Here is a 23,042-nt window from a genome sequence, read left to right on the forward strand (position 1 = left end):
ACAAATCAAATCAATTTTTGGAAGATAGTGTATTATATTAGTATGTATGTCAAGAAGGACATAGTTTTGAAATAATTTTTCTATATAGAGAAAAGTTTACTATGAGAGAGTTTATCGAAGTGTGAGATATGTCATGTATTGAGTATGGAGTATCCTATTACACTTGATGTGAGAGGAAAGAGTAAAGTCAAGAGGGTGAATAATCTATGGATTTTAAAGATTTTCGTGAAGTGAAGAGATGTAAGAATAGTTATAGAGTGAAGGAAATAATGACATAATAAAACAAGCAACTTTTTATACAAAATTTTTACTTTATGTGAAAGCATTCTAAATTCGTGAAGAATGAGATGTGAATAAGACAAACAAGGACATATGAGTGAGATGCAATAATTTCTTATTTAAGAAGTATTTTTATAGGTATGCGTGGAAGGAGTGTGAATAGTCATAAAGAAGGGTGATACAAATTTGTAGAGAGATAAGAGTGGTCATAAAGGACAACAAACACTTGATGTGTGACATAAAGTAAAGTTATGATTGATATGAATTGATGTTTTGCTTAAAGGACATAGTTTTTGAAAAAGATAAATTGTAAGAGGTCAAGGATCACGGATGGAGTCTCACTTCGTATGAGATAGAGAAAAAGAAAAGAGTGGTACTAATAGTACTCATGAGAATAAAAAATAAAGGACAAGTTTGTCGAATAATTTTTCATAAAAGGTGTGAAGGATGAAAGGACGATAATAGATTGTATTTAAGATATGATATAAAAGATGATGTAGTAAGATTTTACGTGAAATATGACAGCTTGATTTTGAAAAAGGTGGTGAAGAAAATAAGAAGGATATACACTCAATTTATTTAACATAAAGTTTAGTGAAGTGTCTTGATAGGAGGAAAGGAAGTCATGAAAAGAGATATATCACTTGAATATAAGAAATGAAAAAAAATGAGTAACATAATATCATGTTGAAGCTCGGCTAGCTTATCGTAAGAGAGGTTTTCACAAGAAGTCAAAAGTGATAAAAGGTGTTATGAGATGAGTGATGTGAATAAAGTCATGATAGCTTTACTTAATATTAATTATTCTTATGGATATGAGTGAAAAGGAAATAAGACAAGGAGTTATTATTGATGTGTACTTGAAAGATGACAAGTTGAAAGGCATAAAGAATGTGTCATGATGAATGTGTTTTTATGAGTGTTTAGAGTATACGTGAATATAGTTTGACTTTGAATAGTGGGAAAAAAAGTACATATAAAAAAACATCGATAAGAAGAAAAATAAAATTTTAATAGAACTCATAAGATGTTTTAGTCTTAATAAGTGTGATTAATTATAAGTCACTTAGTTTGAATATTCCTAATTCTCTTCTAATTCGTGTAAAGTCTTTATGTTTCAAAGGTTTAGTGAAGATGTCTGCTAACTGTTGATTAGTGGGTATGAATTCGAGTTTAATTATGTTGTTTAAGACTTGTTCTCTTAAGAAGTGGTGTCTTATTTGAATATGCTTAGTTCGTGAGTGTAAAATAAGATTTTTAGATAGGTTTATAGCACTAGTATTATCACAGAAAATAGTTGTATTTTCAAAATTTAAACAGAAGTCTTTTAAAGTTTGTTTCATCCAGATGACTTGAGTGCATGCTAGGCTAGCAGCTATGTATTCAACTTCAGTAGTAGATAAAGATACACAGTTTTGTTTCTTACTGAACCATGAAACGAGTGAGTGCCCTAGCATATGACATGTTCCACTTGTGCTTTTTCTGTCAGATTTACTTCCAGCAAAGTCAACATCGCTGTATGAGATTAAATCAAATGTAGAAGATTTTGAATAAAATAATCCAAAATCAACTGTCTTTTAAATATCTCATTATTCTTTTTACAGCTTTAAGATGTGATTCTTTTGGATTTGACTGAAATCTAGCACACAAGCAAACACTGAACATAATATCTGGACGGCTAGCAGTTAAATAGAGTAGTGATCCTATCATACCTCGGTATATCTTTGTGTCTACAGACTTACCATCTTCATCTTTGTCCAAAACAGTAGTTGTGCTCATAGGAGTATTCTTTGAAGCAGTTGAGTTCATGTTGAACCTCTTTAGAAGTTCATGAGCATACTTGGATTGATTGATGAAAACTCCATCCTTGGTTTGCTTAATATGCAGTCCAAGAAAGTAGGTAAGTTCTCCCATCATACTCATTTCAAATTCTTTCTGCATGGACTTAGAGAAATCTTCACAGAGAGTGCTGTTAGTAGATCCAAAGATGATATCGTCCACATAAATTTGAACAATTAGGGTATGATTATTCACTATTTTCACAAATAGAGTAGAGTCTGCTTTGCCTACAGAAAAAACAGTTTTTTAATAAAAAGGTTTTGAGTCTGTCATACCAAGTACGAGGTGCTTGTTTTAATCCATACAAGGCACGTTTTAGTTTGAAAACATGATCTGGATATTGTTCATTTTCAAAGCCTGGAGGTTGTTTTACATAAACTTCTTCATTTATAAAATCATTTAGAAAAACACTTTTAACATCCATTTGATATAGTTTGAAATCCATATAGCTTGCATTTGCTAAAAACATTCTAATAGATTCAAGTCTAGCAATATGAGCAAATGTTTCATCAAAGTCAATACCTTCCTGCTGGTTGTATCCTTGAGCTACTATTCTTGCCTTGTTTCTTATAACATTACCTGTTTCATCTAGCTTGTTTCTGAAGATCCATCTTGTCTCAATGATCTGATGATCCTTTGGTCTTGGTACAAAATCCCAAACACCATTTCTTTGGAATTGATTCAGTTCTTCAGTCATGGCTAACATCCAGAACTCATCGATGATGGCTTCATAAATCTTTTTTGGTTCAAGTTGAGAAATGAATGACATGTTTGCAATCCGTTCCAGCTGAGGTCTAGTTTGAACTCCCTTGATCAGGTCTCCCAAAATATGCTCTTGAGGATGATCTCTGATTTCAACAAATGTTCTTTGATGATCATCTTCATTAGATTTAGCTGTGTTATCTAGGAATAAATCTATACTTTCAACATCATCATCGTTAGTATGCTTAAGAACAGATTCATCAATAGATTCACAAAAACTGACATGCATAGATTCTTCAATAGTATATGAACTCTTATTAAAAACTCTGTATGCTTTACTATGACTTGAATATCCTAAGAATATGCCTTCAACAGATTTAACATCAAATTTATCCAAGCTATCTTTTATGTTAAGGATAAAACATTTACATCCAAAGACTTTAAAATAGTCTATTCTTGGAGTTCTGTCATAGAATAATTCATAGGGAGTTTTATTTAATAAGGGCCTAATAAGAACTCTATTTGTTATACAGCATGCAGTATTAACAGCTTCTGCCCAAAAAGATTTAGCAAGATTATTATGTTGGAGCATAGTTCTAGCAGATTCCTGCAGGGTTCTATTCTTTCTTTCTACTACACCATTTTGAGGTGCAGCTCTAGGAAAGACAAAGTTATGAGAAATACCATGCAAGTTACAAAAATTTACAAAAAGTTCATTATCAAATTCTCCTCCATGGTCACTACGGATTTTTACAATAGAACAAGATTTTTCATTTTGTAATTTTTTACATAAAATTTCAAATTGACAGAATGTATCACTTTTGTTTTTCAAAAATATTACCCAATTAAATCTTGATTAATCATCTACAATGACAAAAGCATATTTATTATGATTAAGACTAGCTACTCTAGAAGGACCAAAAAGATCCAGGTGAAGAAGCTCTAAAGGTCTTTTACTTGACACAATATTCTTTGATTTGAAAGATGATTTTGACAGTTTTCCTAGTTGACATGCATCACAAAAATAATCCTTTTTAAAAGATATTTTGGGTAACCCACGTACTAACTTGTCTTTAGCTAATTTAGACATGTATTTGGAGTTGACATGACCCATTCTCATGTGCCATAAGTGTTGAGTGTCATTATTAGCTATAAGGCAATGTTCAATAATGTTTTCTAGGTATAATTCATGTATATTATTTCTTATACCTTTTAAAATGATGTTTTCGTTGGTGTCTGCTATAAGGCATGCATCATGTTTAAAGCTAACTTTGTACCCTGTGTCACACATTTGACTAATACTTAGAAGGTTATGTTTTAAGCCTTTAACAAGGAGAACATCTTTGATAAAAGGTTTATTAATATTGCCAATATTACCAATACCAATTATCAAACCTTTGTTGTTATCTTCAAAGGTGACAGTTCCTCCTTCTTTATGATGAAGAACAACAAAAAGATCTGGATGTCCTGTCATGTGTTTTGAACATCCACTGTCTAGTATCCATCTGTTCTTCTTTTTTGGAGCCTGCAAAACATTAAGTAAAACTTCTTTTTGGTACCCAGTCGGGTCCCTTTTTGTTAGACTTTGGAACCCATATCCATTTTGATTTGGGTTTGTCTATAACTTTAGAGGAGTTCAAGGAATTAAAAACATAATACTCCTTTTTAGGTTCAGAAGAACCTTTGACAAAAGTGGTCTTTTGATTCATACAAGAAGATTTGTTGAAATGAGAGTAGCCAATACCATTCTTGTAGAAAGAGACTTTTTGAGAGGAGGTTTTCTTTTCCTTTAGTAAATTTGAAAACCGTTTTCATAAGGTTCTCAGTTTTACTTTTTAATTCTGAAATTTCTACTTGCAGATTTTTAGTCTTGGAGCTAGTAGAAGAGATTTCAGAAGTAATCAGAAAATTTTTCTTTTGTAATTCAGAATTTTCAATACTGAGTTTTTTATTTTTCAGCATAAGCTCTAGATTTTCAGATTTCAAATGTTTATTTTTGAGAATCGTTTTCCTTGATTCTTCAAAAAGTTTCTGAAAAGCATTTTGAAGTTCTTCAAAGGAGAAATCACGGGATTCACTTACAGAGCTTTCTGCCATGAAGCACATGTTGACGGTTTCTGCTTCATCATCACTTGACTCTTCACTTGTGGATGGTTCTGAATCATCCCATTGAGCATGCAGAGCCTTTTTCTTGAAGAACCTCTTCTTTGGTTCCTCAGTCTTGGATTTTCTTTTGAGAAGAGGACAGTCACGTCTCAAGTGACCTGACTTATTACACTGATAGCACATGGAATCTTCCTTAGGGTCTTTTCTTTCCTTGTGCTTATTTGGAAGCCGGTTCTTTCTCATGAACCGCTGGAATTTTCTAGTGAGTAGCGCAATTTTAGATTCTTTTTCTGAGTCTTCATTCTCAGAAAGAGCTGGGAAGGCTAGAGTTTTCTTTAAAGGTTGTTCCTCTTCCCTTCTTTCCTTCATATGGACTTCATAGGCCATAGGATTGCCTATTAAGTCGTCTAGGGTAAGCTTGGATAAATTTTGAGCTTCTTCAATAGCCGTAGTCTTTTTCTCCCAGTCAGTTGTGAGAGATCTCAAGATTTTCTTCACCATATCTGTCTTGGAATGGGTTACACCCAGAGATTTCAGATCGTTGGTGATGTTGGTAAATCTGGTGAACATCTCTGTGATGGGTTCATCTTTGTTCATTTTGAACAACTCATATTTTCTGACAAGAGATGAGATTTTGGCTTCTTTCACTTTGTTGGTTCCTTCGTGAATAACCTCCAGAGAATGCCAAATATCATATGCAGATTCACAAATAGATATTCTATTGAATTTATTCTGATCAATGGCACAATATAAGGCATTCATAGCCTTTGCATTTAGGTTTACCATTTTCTTTTCTTCATCAGACCATAAACTATAGTCTGCGGATGGAGATGTGTATGGATGTTCAACAATTTTCCATACAACAAAATCTATGGTCTTGAGAAATATAGCCATTCTGCATTTCCGGTATCCATAGTTGGAGCCGTTGAAGAAAGGAGGACGAGATGCGTGTTGACCTTCAATATCACGAGCATAAGAGGTAGATGCCATTTGTGCTGGAAGACTTGTTATGTCGAAACCAACAAACCTGCTCTAATACCAAATGAAATTCCACTAGAGGGGGGGGGGGTGAATAGTGAAATACGATAAAGATCAATAGAATAAAAATGAAATGCAATAAGGCACAACACATAAAACACAGAATTTATACTGGTTCGGTCAATTCTCAGACCTACATCCAGTCCTCAAGCAAACCACTTGAGCTTTCCACTATAACATCCGAGTTACCGGATAAATAGTACAACACCCTCTTCCTCAGAGGTCTTCTTCTCTCAACAGAGAAGGGGAACACCCTCTTCCACAGAGGTCTTCTTCTCTCAACAGAGAAGGGGCACACCCTCTTTCACAGAGGTCTTCTTCTCTCAACAGAGAAGGACAACACCTTCTTTCTCAGAGGTCTACTTTTTTCAACAAAGAAGGAATACAGTGAATAACAGAAAGTTACAATACTTCCTATAGAACCTTCAGGATGATATGAATGCACGAATGAAGGATTCTCAGAATGTTCTGTTCTTTTCACTCAGAAGATACTCTTTGTCAAAGAGCTATTCTTGACTTTTTCTCTTTCTTTTCTTTTTATTTTTCAAGGCTCTCTTTCAAATATCGAATATGAATTTTTCTTGTTGTAAGCTCACGTCCTTTTGAAATAAGTAATTTGATTGTGTTTATATAGCCTTAGAAAAATAGTCGTTGCCTTTTTTAAATGATAGTCTTTTTGGGATGTGAGATGTCAAGTCATTTCAAAAAACATCTTTATGGATTTTCAAAAAAGTATTTTTTCCATAAAAGTAGTATTTGAGGTACACTAGTTGTTGTAATATTTTAGGTACGATATATTTTATGTAAAAAGTCTTTTTCTTATAATAGTACATTGAACGTTGGATGTGTAAGCCATCATGTAGTTTTGTTTTTATTCTAATTAATGATTTGTAGTACTTAAGTATTTTATTTAGAAATTACTTAAATGAGTGTAAGTACAATAAATGCTTTGAGATTTTTATTTGTAAATAGTCATATCAAGAATTGCTTTATGATGTGCTATTTAATGTCTACAGAGAGAATGCATACTTTAAGTAAGTCGACATTCTTGAGTGGGGATTTTATTATTGAATAAATAGTCATTTCTCAAATGCTTTTGAGGTGGCTTTTAATGCTTCCAGAAAGAATGATGACTTCAAGTAAGTCGACATTCTTGAGTGGGATTAAACTAGTTATTTCTAAAAAGATTTTTAGAGGAGATATTTAATGTTTTACAAAGAGAATGATGACTTCAAGTAAGTCGACATTCTTGAGTTGTAAAAAGGTAACTAAAGTCTTTTCAAAACATATTATTATTTGTTTTTCTTTGTCTATCCGATTTCTATGTTTTGTCTTTTTCTTACACATTTGAAATCATTTCTTTTATTTCTTTTTAAGTTGTCTTATACATGATAGAAGGTACAATTATTGCTTTTTGAAATCATGAGCTAATATATCATGTCAAAATACCTTTTCTATAAAGGTTTGTAAGAAGGTACAATTATTGGTTTTCAAAAAGGTGCTTTTTGAAACTATCGTATACTTTTATGAAATATAGCTTTTTATGAATGAGTATGTAATATGCAATACGCATGCTTCTGAAGGTTCTGTTACATATGTCTCTAAAGAAGAAAAAAATCTTCATCTTGAGGTAGCCGATCTCTATAGATGATCTTAAGGAATGCATGACTCATCAAGCTTTTTCTTCAAGGAGTATGATTGCACCACGGTTGTACTTGAACAGGAGGTCTCCATCCTTTTTGGGTGAGATATCCTTGCATCAAATACTCGTTAGATACATGGCAAAGCATATCCAGTCATAATATAACATTTTTCAAGAAGACATATTATCATATCATATAAAATCAAATATGACAGTGTATCATATTGTGTGTCATCAAAATATAGTTTCTCAACATATTTAACTTTTCAGAAACGAGTTGGTTGAGAAAACTTGAAGAAAGATTTGATTGAGAGAGATAAGGGTCCATTTGAGAATGAAAATCAACGAGAATGTCAACCAAGAGTGTTCACAAAATGTTCAGCCCGCTATCCCCCCCCTTTTTTTTAAAGGATAGAGAATCGCAGGCTGTCGGATTCAGGGAAATCAGTTTCTGAACCTTTTCTATACAGTCCAGAAATTGAGATTGACGTGATGAAGAATACCTTCACTCGTTAAATATACTCCCTTTTTGACAAGAATAGAAATGGATAATCAAGAAATAAATTTCACATAGCAGTAAGGAATAAAAAAAAATTCGAATATGCAAAGACAAACTTAGAGAAGATTGGGTAAAGGAAGGTCAAGAAAAATAAAGAAAGATTCGGTGATCCACGTGAAATACAGTCACCCACAGTCTGGGTTCACGTAAATAGGGTTCACGTGAATCACAGATTCACCAAAAATAAAACCCACGTGAATAGGGTTCACGTGGATCACGGTTTCACAAAGAAATAAAACCCACATGAAGTGTGGGTACACAGGGGATTTTAGAAAGAGGGGACGAACGAGCAAAGATGGGAGAGAATGGAGAGGAACAGAAGGAAAGGGAGAGGGGAACAAAAAACCTTGATTTTCTGAACTTGAGAGAGAAACAAAAAACCTCGATTTTCTGAACGTCGCCCTTGCCGGAATCCTTTTCAGCCTTTAGACAGATCTCTGCTCTGATACCATGTTAGTTTTTCACCTGTATAGAGAAAAGAGAAAAAGGGAGAGAGAGAGAGACGGAGAAGGAACTAAAAAAAAACTTTGGCTGTCACGATTTTCTTTTTCATATCTAAAATCGTGACCTAAACAGTGCTTTTATAATGTTACAACACAGAAATATGGATCCGGGTCTGGTGTATCCAGACCCGGCAGTCTAGGTGTGTTACATTACAAGGTTGTACACAATCCATGGATCGACGTGGGTCAGGTCGGATCCTTTTGCACCTTTTTCATGGTCTAAGTGATGATTACATGGAACCCTGTACCTAAGACTTCACTGCTGCATTTCCCGCATCCATGATTCTTGATTCTTTCACATGTAGCCTGATGTGTAAGTGGGAGTTTGATTTCTCTCTCTCTCTCTCTCTCTCTCTCTCTCTGTTGGGTTGGTGGTGGGGGTGGGCAGTAATATTCACAGGTGTCTCAACTTTTAGGTGTTCTGCCTGACCCATGACCTGGTTGCGGTTTTTACTGAATTGGTTTAGCTTACTGTTGAATAGGCTGTTAGAACTGAAAAGGGATTAAGCTCAATGAGAACAATAACTCCAACTAAAAACTAACCCTGAAAGCTTTGACATATATGTAGGTCTTGACCTACTCTCATAAATGATGTGCATTAACGAGTGCCATTAATCTTGAAAACACCATCTATTGCATTGTTCGATTGGCTATTCCCAACTGCCACTGACACATTCATGTTAGAAAATAGAAAGCTACGTGCATCCTGCATGTGGTGGTAACTTTATGATCCCACCTCATTCAAGTGGATATGTGTTTTATATCATTAAGCATTGATAGCAAACCGTGTTCTTTCTAACTGATTGTTAATGAGAAAGTGAACCTTGTTTTCCATTCAGTGGCTTGTCTGACCTTGTTTCTGCATGTTCAGGGGAGATATGAAGAATCAATTCAATATTATGTCCGTGCTCTGTCAATGAATCCCAAGGCAGAAAATGCATGGCAGTATTTGCGGATTTCTCTTAGGTTTGTAGATTTTTTTTTTGCATAATAAATTACAAAAAGAAGCTGAAATGAATACATTTAACTGATTTCACCTATATGAGAGGAAAACTGAAATTTGCAAAGTATTCTATAAGGACATTCAACTTGGCTTATCTGTTCTTTTTTGTCTTCTCACAGCTGTGCTTCTCGAAATGACATGCTAGAGGCTTGCAATTCAAGGAATCTTGATGCTCTCCAGAAGGAGTTTCCCCTGTAATATACAAATTTATCATATTGATGCATTTAGATATCACTGAACCGAGTGATCGGTCACTGTAAATTTTCAGTTGGTTGAAAGTAGAGCATCATGTGGGGAATATTGAAATTTTCAAGAAAAGCCTATCCAGTGGTTGTGGTGACTGCCAAAGAAAGTGGGCATCTCTGCTTATAGCCATTATTGAACAAATTCATCAGAAAATAAGGGAAGAGACAAAAAAATCAGTAGGGGCTACAGGTATATGAATTAATATACCCAAGGAGTGATCATCCTTCTGATATCTATTTCTATGTAAAATCAATAATAATATCATCTTTTATGGTATCATAAGTGAAAACTGCGCAAAATTCCTTGCAGCTTCTTAGGGCCTAGAGCCGAATTTTTGTTCTTACAATTTTTGTTCATGTGATTAATGAATTATATTGAGTAACATAAAAGTACAAAAGAAATAATCGTGGAAGGAAAATCCTTGGATTTGGATGTGTTGTTTCTCTCTCGTTTAGTTCATTTAAGATCCTTGAAATGACCCGTCGCTTATCTTCTTTCTGCCTTCCCCATCTTAAGAGTCTACAATTCGTCAGTGTTGATGCGGGATGTCGTGCGTGAGCATACAATTACAAGTCACAGGGACTAGGAATTCTTGGGTTTAATAAGGCTAGTCAGCTTGGTGGGAAACTAAAATCATCAAATTTTGCACGAACAGTTAACGTGATTTTTGATTGATTTTGCTCTCTCACTATCTCTCTCTGAACAAAGAACCATTTAAACTAGGGCTACAAACATACGAGCGCCAAGAAAGCCATAAAGCGGGAAAGAGGGAAGAAAAAGCAAAAGGTATCTAAAATGTTGCCATGCCCAAAGATGTGCTCGCTATCACAGCTCGTATCGGTCAGAAAGCTTGGACAGTCTACCTAGAATTATGCCTAACCAGGTCTTGAACCCCTTCTGGTGGAGTCGGCGTAATGGTTTATGATGGTAGGGCTTATTCCCAAAGCCAAAACTGCCACCAAACAGATTTGACCAGGAGCCAGGTCACCCTCATGTTGCTATGCAGTGTTGGCTATTTGTCACAAAATCAAATCCGATAGTCTTGGATGGCTAACCAGAGCAAATAGCTGTTTGATAAAAGGAGACTTAGACAAACGTTAATTGCGTGAAACATAAGATTCACCACGCTTTTGAAGCTCATCATGTGCACTTTTTTTTTCGTTTCCCGATAAGCAAGCTGGGGGGTTAGGCAGATCCCTACTAGTGTATTACTTTTTCAAAATTCTGTGCAAGGAATAAGCCCCTTATGATGTGCACTTCCCTAGCAATAAAAAGTAGCCACGGTTGGAGCTCAGATGTAGGGACTATGGAAAACAAGGAAATGAACTAAAATCATCAATAATCATTCATCAAGCCCCTTTTTTGCACTTCTACAATGAGTATATAGCAAAGAGTAGAAAAACCCTAATCCTAATACGGATCTGAAATAGATCCGAAACTCAACTAAGATCTGAGAACAAGATTCAAAAACTAATGTCCAACTAGATAATTAAAAAAAACATAAATAATTAAGATGGATCCAAATGGACTATGTAAACCCGGTAGTGTGTCGCTCTCGCTCTTGCATCATTCTCTTCGGGTTGGAGAAGACTTTCCTTCAAGTCCGGATCCCACTTGCACTTTTTTCAATCTTGCGCTGTTGTTCAGAACACTTATTTACAATATGTCATATGAACATGCTGAACACGATTCACTTTGAAAAGTGTAAAAGAACCATATATGCTCATGCCAAACCATCCATAACCCTTCATTGCGCCTCTATGCAGATGACTCAAGTGTTTCGATAATTTTTGGGCAAAATTATTGTGTATTTCAATGATATTCTTGTTTATAGCCCATATGAGACTGTTCATGCGACTCATTTTAGGCAAGTGTTAGTGGTTTTACGTTGGGAAAAGTTGTATGTTAATGCCAATAAGTGTGCCTTCTTGATGACTGGCCTTGTCTTTTTAAAATTTGTGGCTTCTGCACATGGTGTCAAGGCTTACCCCAGTGAACGAGTAAGGTCTCGTGAGGGTTTGCAGTGATGCTACCCACAAACATCTCTGTCATGTAGGCAAAATATTACACATCCTCATAAGTAGTAGGTAATTAAAGACTTCATTTTCACAAATATTTCCTATTATTTCAAAATCGAAATATAATTAGTCTTTTATGTACCACCACAGAAAAAGAATTTTTTTCACTTTTCTAAATATCACAGTTATTTATGTTTAATTCTTAGAAAATCCAAAAAACAAGTTATTATTTACTTATCCTCACTCATATGTTTTCTACACAGGTTTTCTCAATCACACTTCTAAGCATTGAACTTTTCTTTCTTTTTAAGCTCTTTTCTCTCTTTTTTTTCTTTTCACGCTTTTTCTTTTTGCGTATTCATTCTTCTCTTATAGCTTGCGTGTGGTCTGCTTTTATGCCTTGTGCAATGTCAATATCTTCTATACTTTTTCAATACATACCAAAAGATATCAACTAAGACATAAAAGTGACTTCCTTCATTCACCTTTATAACATGAGAATCAAACATTTCAACTTGTATCTGTTCTCAGTTACTTAGGATCACGAAGTTTTCCACTCTCCTTTTCGAAATGGAATTAAAAGTTTCAACTTACATCTAAGTTCCATCTACTAAGGATTGTGAAATTATCCAAACAACCTAACGCATGCTATTTTTTTTCTTTTGAGCTCATTTTTTACGCTTTTGTTCATTTGCTTAGTTTTTCAAAAATAGAACTGTGCATATTCATATTTATGATTCAAAATAAATTATAACATGTATCTATCATCATTTCTTCGAAATTCGCATAAACAACCATAATTTTTAGATCTATGTCAGAAAAAAATTTCGTGGGGCTTAAAAATCCTCTAAAAAACATCAGATTTGAAATAACATTCATATAAGTTCAAACTCTTTCTTTAAAAATCTACTTTTCATGAGAGATGTGTAAACATGTGCAAGAACGTAAATAGAAATATCAAGGTGTGCAAACTACACCCTCCCCCATGCTTGAATGACACTGTCCCAGTGGCACTCCCCCATGCTTATATGAAACTAAGTGAATGCACATGAGAGGAAATAAATGAGGGAAAAGAGTAGAATGACATGACATGAATTAAAAATACACGTTCTATGAATTTAATGAATGCAATGTATACATGACAAAACATAAAACTCATGAATGAAACAAAAAGAATATGCAAAACTCATGAATAAAATGAAAAAGGAAAAACAAAAATAAAATCTATAAATTCTAATCAAATCTAATAATATACAAGATATGGGTTGCCTCCCATAAAGCGCTAAGTTTCACGTCCCCGGCCAGATGGATCCCTGGAAAAATCCTTCATCGTCCATGAGATCAATGGACATGAAGTCAGACTCAATCGGGCTCTCTATGAAAAATAGTGTCATCTGTGACACTGCGCACTATGTTCCCATCCTGTCTACCTCTAAATGGCTCGAAGTGTCCGATCCAATTCAAATCACCTATCTGATTCTCAAGTAATTCTAGGTGATCCTCTCTTAGTGATTCATTATCCTCCTCAAGAGGTGGATCACTTAATAACCAAGCATATTCTGCTTCTACGAGGTCTTGAATGACATCGACCTCGAAAGAAGCCTCCTCAACAGCAGGCCCCATAGCAGCATGAAAAATGTTTAGCCACATCTTCCTATTTCCAAATGACACATCCATCGCACCCGTGCGGCAATTAATGCATGCGTTGGCGGTAGCTAGGAAGGGGCGACCGAGAATAATAGGAGTCTGTTGTGGGCTATCAACTCCCTCCATATCTAATATCATGAAGTCAACAGAGAAATAACAATCCTCCACCTTGACTAAAACATCTTCAAGTATCCCTCTTGGGACCTTGATAGATCTATCTGCAAGCTGAAGAGTCATAGGTGTAGGTTTCATCTCTTTCAATCCAAATTGGTCATAAAAGAAACCCGGCAAGATGTTAACACTTGCCCCAAGGTCGAGCAATGCACGCCCAACAATGATGTTTCCTATGACACATGAGATGATCGGAGTCCCTGGGTCCTTGAGCTTAGGTGGGGTTTGATGTTGCAATACTGCGCTCACCTGCCCAGTTAAATAAATCTTTTTCTGCACATGGGACATCAACTTCCTTTTCTGCGTACAAAGTTCTTTGAGGAACTTTGCATATGCAGGGACCTGTTGGATGGCATCTAGTAAGGGGAGGTTTATCTGAACGTGCTTGAATATCTCAAGCATCTCTTGCATGTTCACTCCAGACTTACTTAATGCTCTCGGCCTTTCTAATGCCTTAGAAAAGAGGGCTTTGGGAATGTAGGATGGTGAAGGCTCAGATGGAAGAACCTTCTCGCTTTCCTGAGGTAAAACATTAGGGACAGACTGCTTCTCGCTTATCTTCTCTCTCTCTTCTGCAGCCTCCCTCGCTTGGTACTGCTTCCCACTCCTAAGGGTTACTACTTGAGCTTGCTCTTTATGTGCATCGGTCATATGCAAGCTACGCATGGGTTCCTTTCCCTTAGGGTTGACAATAGGCTGGCTAGGCAATGTCCCCTCACTTCGCCTGCTAAGTGCTTCGGCAAGCTGCCCCATTTGAGTCTCTAATTTTGCAATAGACTGTTTATGTGAGCTCAAAGCTTGCAAAATCTTATCCTCAAAAGACTGACTATGCAAAGGCTCATGAGACTGGGGATGAGTATAAACAGGTTGGACTGGGGGATAATTGGATCTTTGAAATCCAGGCGCATAACCGCCTTGACTTGGTTGACTCTGGGAAGGGTTGGGGGGGGTGGATCTGTGAGTTGCGCCATGAGAAATTGGGATGATTTCGCCAGCTCGGGTTATAAGTGTTGGAAAATGGATTAGGTACGGGCCTAGCGAAGTTTTGAGCCATCTGAGCTTGCTCTTGGACAAACTCAGGATATTATGGCGCAACTGGAAACTCAAAGACATGGTGTGCAGGACTCGCACACCTGCATGGCAGGGGAAGGACCCAACAAGAACTGATCTAATTTCTGGGACAGTTGGTCTACCTTGTTGCTCAACTCAAGGTTCATCCCTAACTCGAAAATACCTGCCTTCTTAATGCTATCCTGTGCAGGTGCAGCCCTATCGAACCGTGAGGCTATCGCATGGTGCATCGAATTCTCACTCAATGTCTCAAAAAGCGACCATGCTTCATCCTCACTTTTGAGCATAAATGTGCCCCCACACGCGGCACCCACCATTTGACGGTTCTTTTCAGTAAGACCGTCATAGAAATATTGCACCAGTTGCCAGCGAGGCACCTGGTGGTGGGGACACTTGCGGAGAAGATCTTTCAATCTCTCCCATGACTCATGAAACTGTTCTCCCTCAATTTGGGAAAAACTAGTTATCGCTTTACGAAACTGGTTCATTTTACCAATTGGGAAATATTTCTTTAAAAATTCTCTTTGCACATGTTCCCAAGTGGTAATTCGAACAGTATCTAATGATTTTAACCAACTCTTCGCTTTGTCCATCAGAGAGAAGGGGAACAGGGTCAACCTTATCGCGTCATCTCCAAAGTTGTTGATTCGCACTGTCGAGCAAATCTCTAAAAATTCATCAAGATGACGATATGGGTCTTCATTGCTAAGGCCATAAAATGAAGGTAGCATCTGGATCACACTGGACTTTATCTCAAAAATGGTTTGCTCCTACATCAGGTCTTGTGATACAGGAGGCGGGAGTATACGTATTTGGCATGAAGTACTCCCTCAAAGGACGGATCAATTGATGATCGTCAGCCATTGCATACACCTTTGAGTAGACCGGTGTAGCACATGTCCTAACTTTGGGTTTTCTACCTAACTAACGCACTAAGCGGCCAAACCACGCAAACCACAAAGCGAGTAAACTTAAAAACAACAAAAACTAAACAAACACCATGCAGTTACACATAACAGAGATTATGCAAAGAAATATGAAATCTATGTGTACGATACCAATCGTACACAGTCACCTCTAAGGGGGTCCTAGTAGGTGGGCTGTGCAGAAAAGTAAACTCGTCTCTAAGATATGCACATACGTGGTTCTAAACCTAAATGCACACAAACACTAGGCAATAAAGTGAATACTAATATTACGCCGTTCCCCGGCAACGGCGCCAAAAATTTGATGTCTTCTTTTAAATCGTTGTAATTTTGAAAAGATTTTTATATGAAAAACATGTGAAAACCAGACATCAAATAATAAAAACCGGTTCTCACTAGTGGATGAGACCGGGTCGAACTTAGGGAACAAGAATATTTCGTATTCAAGTACACAATTCTAAACTAATCTTTATTGCCGAATTATTGAAATGTAAAATTGTTTAAGAAAAGTAAAAACAACTAACTATTACAACAAATGAATACCCTTCGCAGAGGGCGTAAAGTGCAATATTTACTAACCCAATTAAATTCCTAATTCTAAACTAAAAAGTAAAAAGAAGCTTTATTCTTCGTACTTCGTGTCACGTAATCACTTCCGCTCCAATCCCTTGCAATCCTGCACAAGTCCAACGAAACACGAGTAGTACACGAAAGAAAAACAAAAACTAACTAACTAAATGTTAATACTGAAATGACAATTCATTAAGAAATTTTAAGACTAATTGTAATATAAAAAACTAACAATATTTTCTTAACTAAGTAATACTAACTGCTAATTAACTAAGTAATCTAATTACAACTAACAGCTAACTTAATCACTATTATCAAAACACTTCGTAAAAATCAGTGAGACACTTAGTAAAATACATGTAAAATTCAGTGAAATTCAGTAATTCAATCAATGAAGTTCAATCAATGAATTTTAACATCCCATATATGATACCATTAACAAACTGTAATAAAATTCAGATTTTCAACTTTAATCAAAATCCACTTAATAATCAACAAAACTCAAATCTGATATATTGAATATCAGTAAAAAAAATTCTGGTAATCAGATTTGAAGTTTACTGATATAGTGAATATCAAAACTCTCGATGATATAGCTTACACAGGTGGAATCAGTTGGAGATCAGTAAAACACTATACTCTATGGAATTTCAACAACCGATCACCGGAAAAATCAGTAAAACTGAGTCACAATTCAGTCATCGGAAAAAAAAACAGAAAAACTGATTAAAAAATCAGGGGATTCCGGCAGAGATTTAGCCAATTACTGGAATTACTTTGATCAGTAATCTGATATTTTCAATTTGAAGATCAAACAATGTAAATCAGGAATCACTTGGAGATATTTGATCCAGACATCTAATCGTTCACACTTAAACAATCCAGCACCGGAAAACTCATTCAAGCTAGACTTCATCTGCCGGAACTCAGATTTCAATTCATACGATCGACAGAATTTTAGTCACAATTCATCTACTTCTAATATTGATTTAGATTCAATATACAGAAATTCCTTCAGCAGATTCCGATCAAGAATTTTTTTATCAAAAATTAATGCAAGAAGTGATCAAAATTCTTCATCAGAACACTATTCCGATAGATCCCTGTCAATCGCCGGATTCCTCTTCAGACATTTTTTTTCTTTTTATGCTTTCTTTCTTTTCTTTTCTTTTCTTTTCAAATTAACATTCAAACATTATGAAGATTAACATTCAGAAAGATAAAGAAGAAGAAGAAGAAGAAGAAGAAGAAGAAGAAGAAGAAGATGATCTGAAGAAGAAGAGGAAGAACTCACCGTGCCTTGAGAGGGGTTAGAAAAGAAGTGGCCGGCCTCCTCCCGTACGCCGCCGCCGTTACTAGAAACCTCTCCACCGAAAGCAGGGAAGAAGAGAGAAAGAGTGAGAAGGGGAAGAAGAGATGAGGAGAAGTGGAGAGGAAGGAGAAGAAGAGAGGGTTGTGGCGCAGGAAGGGGGAGACCCCGATTTTTTCTGTTTCTTGGGTTTTTAAAGAGCCCAAACTGTTTTTTTTTTTAACAGAATCCAAACCGGCTGGAACCGGTTTGAAACAGAAAATTTTTCAGTTTTTAAAAATTCAAACCGGTTCAAGCCGGTTTGCTTATTATTTGTTTTTCAGTTTTTTTTAACAAATGCAAACCGGTTTGAACCGGTTTGGTTTATTATTTTTTTTTTCTTTTAAAAAATCTAAAAAAACTATTTAAAAGTTTTTATTTGCTAAAAACCTAAAAACCTTATTTGATTATTATTATTTTTTTTTCTAAAAAATATAACTATTCTAATCTATATATTTAATATTTTTTTTTCTTTTCTATAAAGAAAACCAAAATGATTTAACTAAATTGCAAAATGAAACTATGTTTCTCTATTTTCTTTATTTTTTTAATTTTTTATTAACAACTAAAACTACTACGTAAATACAAACATTAAAATATGTACTAAAATGCAAAATAAAGCTACTTTTTCAAGCATTTTCTAATTTTCAATCAATTTAGCTCATTTACTGAAAACTAACATAAAATTGGGTTTTTGAAACATTTTTTATAAAATCATGCATACTTTAATGTTAATTAACCCTGAAATATATGCATGATCAAATCACTATGATTTTTTTGGACAACCTTAGAACACACACACACACACACACACACACACACACACATATATATATATATATATATATATATATATATATATATATATATATATATATATATGATGGAATGACTATTAAATTTTTTTGACCGCCTTAGAACACATTCATGCAAGATTGAATCACTATGAAATTTTTTTGAGAGCCTTAGAACACATATATGCATCATTGAATCACAATCATATTTTTTTGACAGCCTTAGAACAAATATAAGCATGGTTTAATCACTATGATTTTTTTTTACAGCCTGAGAACATATATATGCATGATTGAATAACTATATATTTTTTTTTACAGCCTTAGAACACATATGCATGATTGAATCACTATGATTTTTTTTGCAGCCTTAGAACACCAATATGCATGATTGAGTCACTATGAAATTTTTTTGAGAGCCTCAGAACACGTATATGCATAATTAAATCACTACAAATTTTGTTTTGAGAGCATTAAAACACATATATGCATGACTGAATCAGTAAAATTATTTTTTGACAACCTTAAAACACATATCATCAAGATTTCTTCACTATAAATTTTTTTCAAAGGCCTTAGAACACATATATGCATGATTGAATCACTATGAATTTTTTTTGAGAGCCTTAGAACACATATTTGCAAGAACGAATCTCCATAAAAAATTTTTTATAGCAACAGAACACATATATGCAAGATTGAATCACTGTAAATTTTTGTTGACAACCTTAGAACACACATCTGCATGATTGAATAACTTTGAATTTTTTTGACAGCCACAGAAAACATATACGCATGATGAAATCACTATAAATTTTTTTTGACAGTCTTAAAACATATATATATATGCTGCATTAAATCACAATAATTTTTTTTTGACAGCCTTAGAACACATATATTCATGATTGAATCAATACAATTTTTGTTTGACAATCTTAGAACACATATATGCATGATTGAATCACTTTCATTGTTTTTTGACAACCTTAGAACACATATATGCAAGATTGAATCACTATGAAATTTTTTTGACACCCTTAGAACACATATCTGCATGATTTAATCACTATGAATTTTTTTTGACAGCCTTAGAACACATATATGCATGATTGAATGACTATGAAAAGTTTTTGACACCATTAGAACACATATAAGCTCGATTTAATGACTATAACTTTTTATGGACAGCATTAGAACACATATATGCATGATTGAATCAGTATAAATTTTTTTTGACAGCATTAGAACACATATATGCATGATTGAATCAATATAAATTTTTTTTGACAGCCTTAGAACCCATATATGCAGGATTGAATCACTATAAATTTTTTTTGACAGCCTTAGAACCCATATATGCATGATTGAATCACTATGAATTTTTTTTTACAACCTCAGAACACACATATCTGCATGATTGAAATACTATGATTTTTTTTTGACAGCCTTAGAACACATATACGCATGATTGAATCACTGTGTAATTTTTTTGACAGTCTTAGTACACATATATGCCTGATTGAATCATTATGAATTTTTTTTGACACCCTTAGAACACATATAAGCTTGATTAAATTACTGTGATTTTTTTTTACAGCCTTGGAAAATATATATGCATGATTGAATCACTCAAAATTTTTCGACAGCGTTAGCACACATATATGCAAGCTTGAATCACATGAATTTTTTTTTGACAACCTTAGAACACATATATGCAAGATTGAATCACTATGATTTTTTTTGGCAGCCTTATAACACATATATGCATGATTGAATCACTATGTAATTTTTTTGACAACCTTAGAATATATATTTGTATGTTTGAATCACTATGAAATTTTTCTGACAGCCTTAGAACACATATATGCATGATTGAATCACTATAAATTTTGTTTTACAGACTTAGAACACATATACGCGTGATTGAATCACTACAAATATTTTTTTAGAGCATTAAAGCACATATATGCATGATTGAGTCACTATAAATTTTTTTTCACAACCTTAGAACACATATCTCCATGATTGAATCACTAAGAAATTTTTTTAACATCCATAGAACACATATATTTATGATTGAATCACTATGGAATTTTTTTAACAGCCTTAGAACGTGTATATGCATGATTGAACCTCTATAATTTTTTTTTGACAACATCCAAACACATATATGCATGATTGAATCACAATAATTTTTTTTTGACAACCTTAGAACACATATTTGCATGATTGAATCACTATGAACTTTTTTTGACAACCTTAGAACACATATCTGCATGATTGAATCACTACAATATTTTTTTGAGAGCATTATTACACATATATGCATGATTAAATCACTATAAAACTTTTTTGACAACCTTAGAACATATATCTGCATGACTGAATCACTATGAATTTTTTTTGACAGCCTTTGAAAACATATATACATGATTGAATCACTATGAAATTTTTTTGACACCCTTTGAAAACATATAAGCTTGATTAAATTACTATGAATTTTTTTTGACAACCATAGAATGCATATATGCATGATTGAATTATTGTGAATTTTTTGACAACCTAGCACATATATATGCTTGATTGAGTTACTGTGAAAATTTTTGAATAGCCTAAGAACACATATATGCAGGATTGAACCACTATAGAATTTTTTTGATTGCATTATAACACATATATGCATGATTGAATCGCTATTGATTTTTTTGACAGGTTTTGTACTCATATATGTATGTTTAAATCAATATGAATTTTTTTTGACAGCCTTGGAACACATATATACATGATTGAGTCACTGTGAATATTTTTTGACAGACTTAGGACACATATATGCGTGATTGAATCACTATATTTTTTTTAGAGCATTAGAATACATATACGCATGATTCCACAATGAATTTTTTTGACAACCTTAGAACATATATATGCATGATTGAATCTGTATAATTTTTTTTGGCAACCTTAAAACACATGTTTGCATGATTGAATCTCTATGAATTTATTTTGACAGCCTTAGAACACATATCTGCATGATTGAATCACTATGAAGTTTTTTTTACAGCCTTAGAACACATATATGCATGATTGAATCACCATAAATTTTTTTTGCAGTCTTAAAACACATATATGCATGACGGAGTCACTATGAATTTTTTTTTACAGCCTCAGAACACGTGTATGCATGATTGTATCACTGTAATTTTTTTTTTCAGCCTTAGAACATATATATGCATGACAGAGTCACTATGATTTTTTTTTGACAACCTCAGAACACATATATGCATGATTAAATCACTAGATTTTTTTTTGAGAGAATTAGAACACATATCTGCATGATTGAAACACTATAATTTTTTTTGACAACCTTAGAACACATATCTGCAAGATTGAATCACTATGATTTTTTTTGACAGCGTTAGAACTTATATATGCATGATTGGATCACTATGATTTTTTTTTGTTGCCTTAGAACACATATATGCATGACTGGATCACTACAAAAAATTTTGTCCAGACTTAGAACACTTATATGCATGATTAAATCACTACAAAATTTTTTTGAGCGCATTAGAACACATATGTGCATGATTGAATCACTATATACTTTTTTTTGACATCTTTATAACACATATATGCGTGATTGACTCACTACAATTTTTTTTTGACAGCCTTAGAACACATGTATGCATGATTGAATCACTATAAATTTTTTTTGTAGCCGTAGAACACTTATATGGAAGATTGAATCACAATGATTTTTTTTAAAGCCTTAGAACACATATATGCATGATTGAATCACTACAAAATTTTTTTGCGAGCATTAGAACACATATATGCATGATTGAATCACTACAAAAATTTTTTGCGAGCATTAGAACACATATATGCATGATTGAATCATTATAAATATTTTTTGACAACCTTAGAACACATACCTGCATGATTCAATCACTATAATTTTTTTTTGACTACGTTAGAACACATATATGCATGATTGAATCACTATGATTTTTTTTTACAGCCTTAGAACATGAATAACCATGATTTAATCACTACAATTTTTTTTGCAGCATTAGAACATAGATATGCATGATTGAATCACTATAAATTTTTTTGACAACCTTTAAACAAATATCTGCATGATTGAATCACTATGAATTTTTTTTAATAGCCATAGAATACATATGTGCATGATTGAATCAGTATGAATTTTATTTGACAGCCTTAGAACACATATATGCAGGATTGAACCTTTATAATTTTTTTTTGACAACATCAGAACACATATGCATGATTGAATCACTATAAATTTTTTTGACAATGTCAGAACACATATCTGCATGATTGAATGATTATGAACTTTTTTTGGTAGCCTTAGAACACATATATGCAGGATTGAATCACTATGATTTTTTTTTGACAAACTTAAAACACATATAATAATGATTAAATCACTCTGAAATTTTTTTGATAGCCTTAGAACACATATATGCATCATTGAATCTGTATAACTTTTTTTTGACAACCTTAGAACACATATCTGCATGATTGAATACTATGATTTTTTTTTTATAGCCTTA

The 23,042-nt window shown here is 33.9% G+C and overlaps 1 protein-coding gene and 1 non-coding gene across 3 annotated transcripts in view; both read left to right on the top strand.

Moving 5' to 3' along the window:
* Window positions 1-10,216, top strand: part of LOC149818272 (peroxisome biogenesis protein 5-like) — a 140,637-nt gene extending 130,421 nt beyond the window's left edge. For both annotated transcript variants that reach the window (XM_089986037.1, XM_089986036.1), the window contains 2 exons: window positions 9,540-9,634; window positions 9,791-10,216. In XM_089986037.1, coding sequence (XP_089842163.1) covers window positions 9,540-9,634; window positions 9,791-9,869 — 174 coding nt within the window. In that variant the 3' untranslated portion in view covers window positions 9,870-10,216. The remainder of the gene's footprint in view (window positions 1-9,539; window positions 9,635-9,790) is intronic.
* A 4,983-nt stretch (window positions 10,217-15,199) lies between these two features.
* LOC149818273 (small nucleolar RNA R71) lies at window positions 15,200-15,305 on the top strand. Its single transcript, XR_016427551.1, has one exon. It is a non-coding gene; the product is annotated as a small nucleolar RNA R71 (small nucleolar RNA).
* Window positions 15,306-23,042: the final 7,737 nt, after the last annotated feature.

Source organism: Nuphar pumila, chromosome 13 (genome assembly GCF_984573655.1).
Source record: "Nuphar pumila chromosome 13, dmNupPumi1.hap1.1, whole genome shotgun sequence".
NCBI lineage: Eukaryota > Viridiplantae > Streptophyta > Magnoliopsida > Nymphaeales > Nymphaeaceae > Nuphar > Nuphar pumila.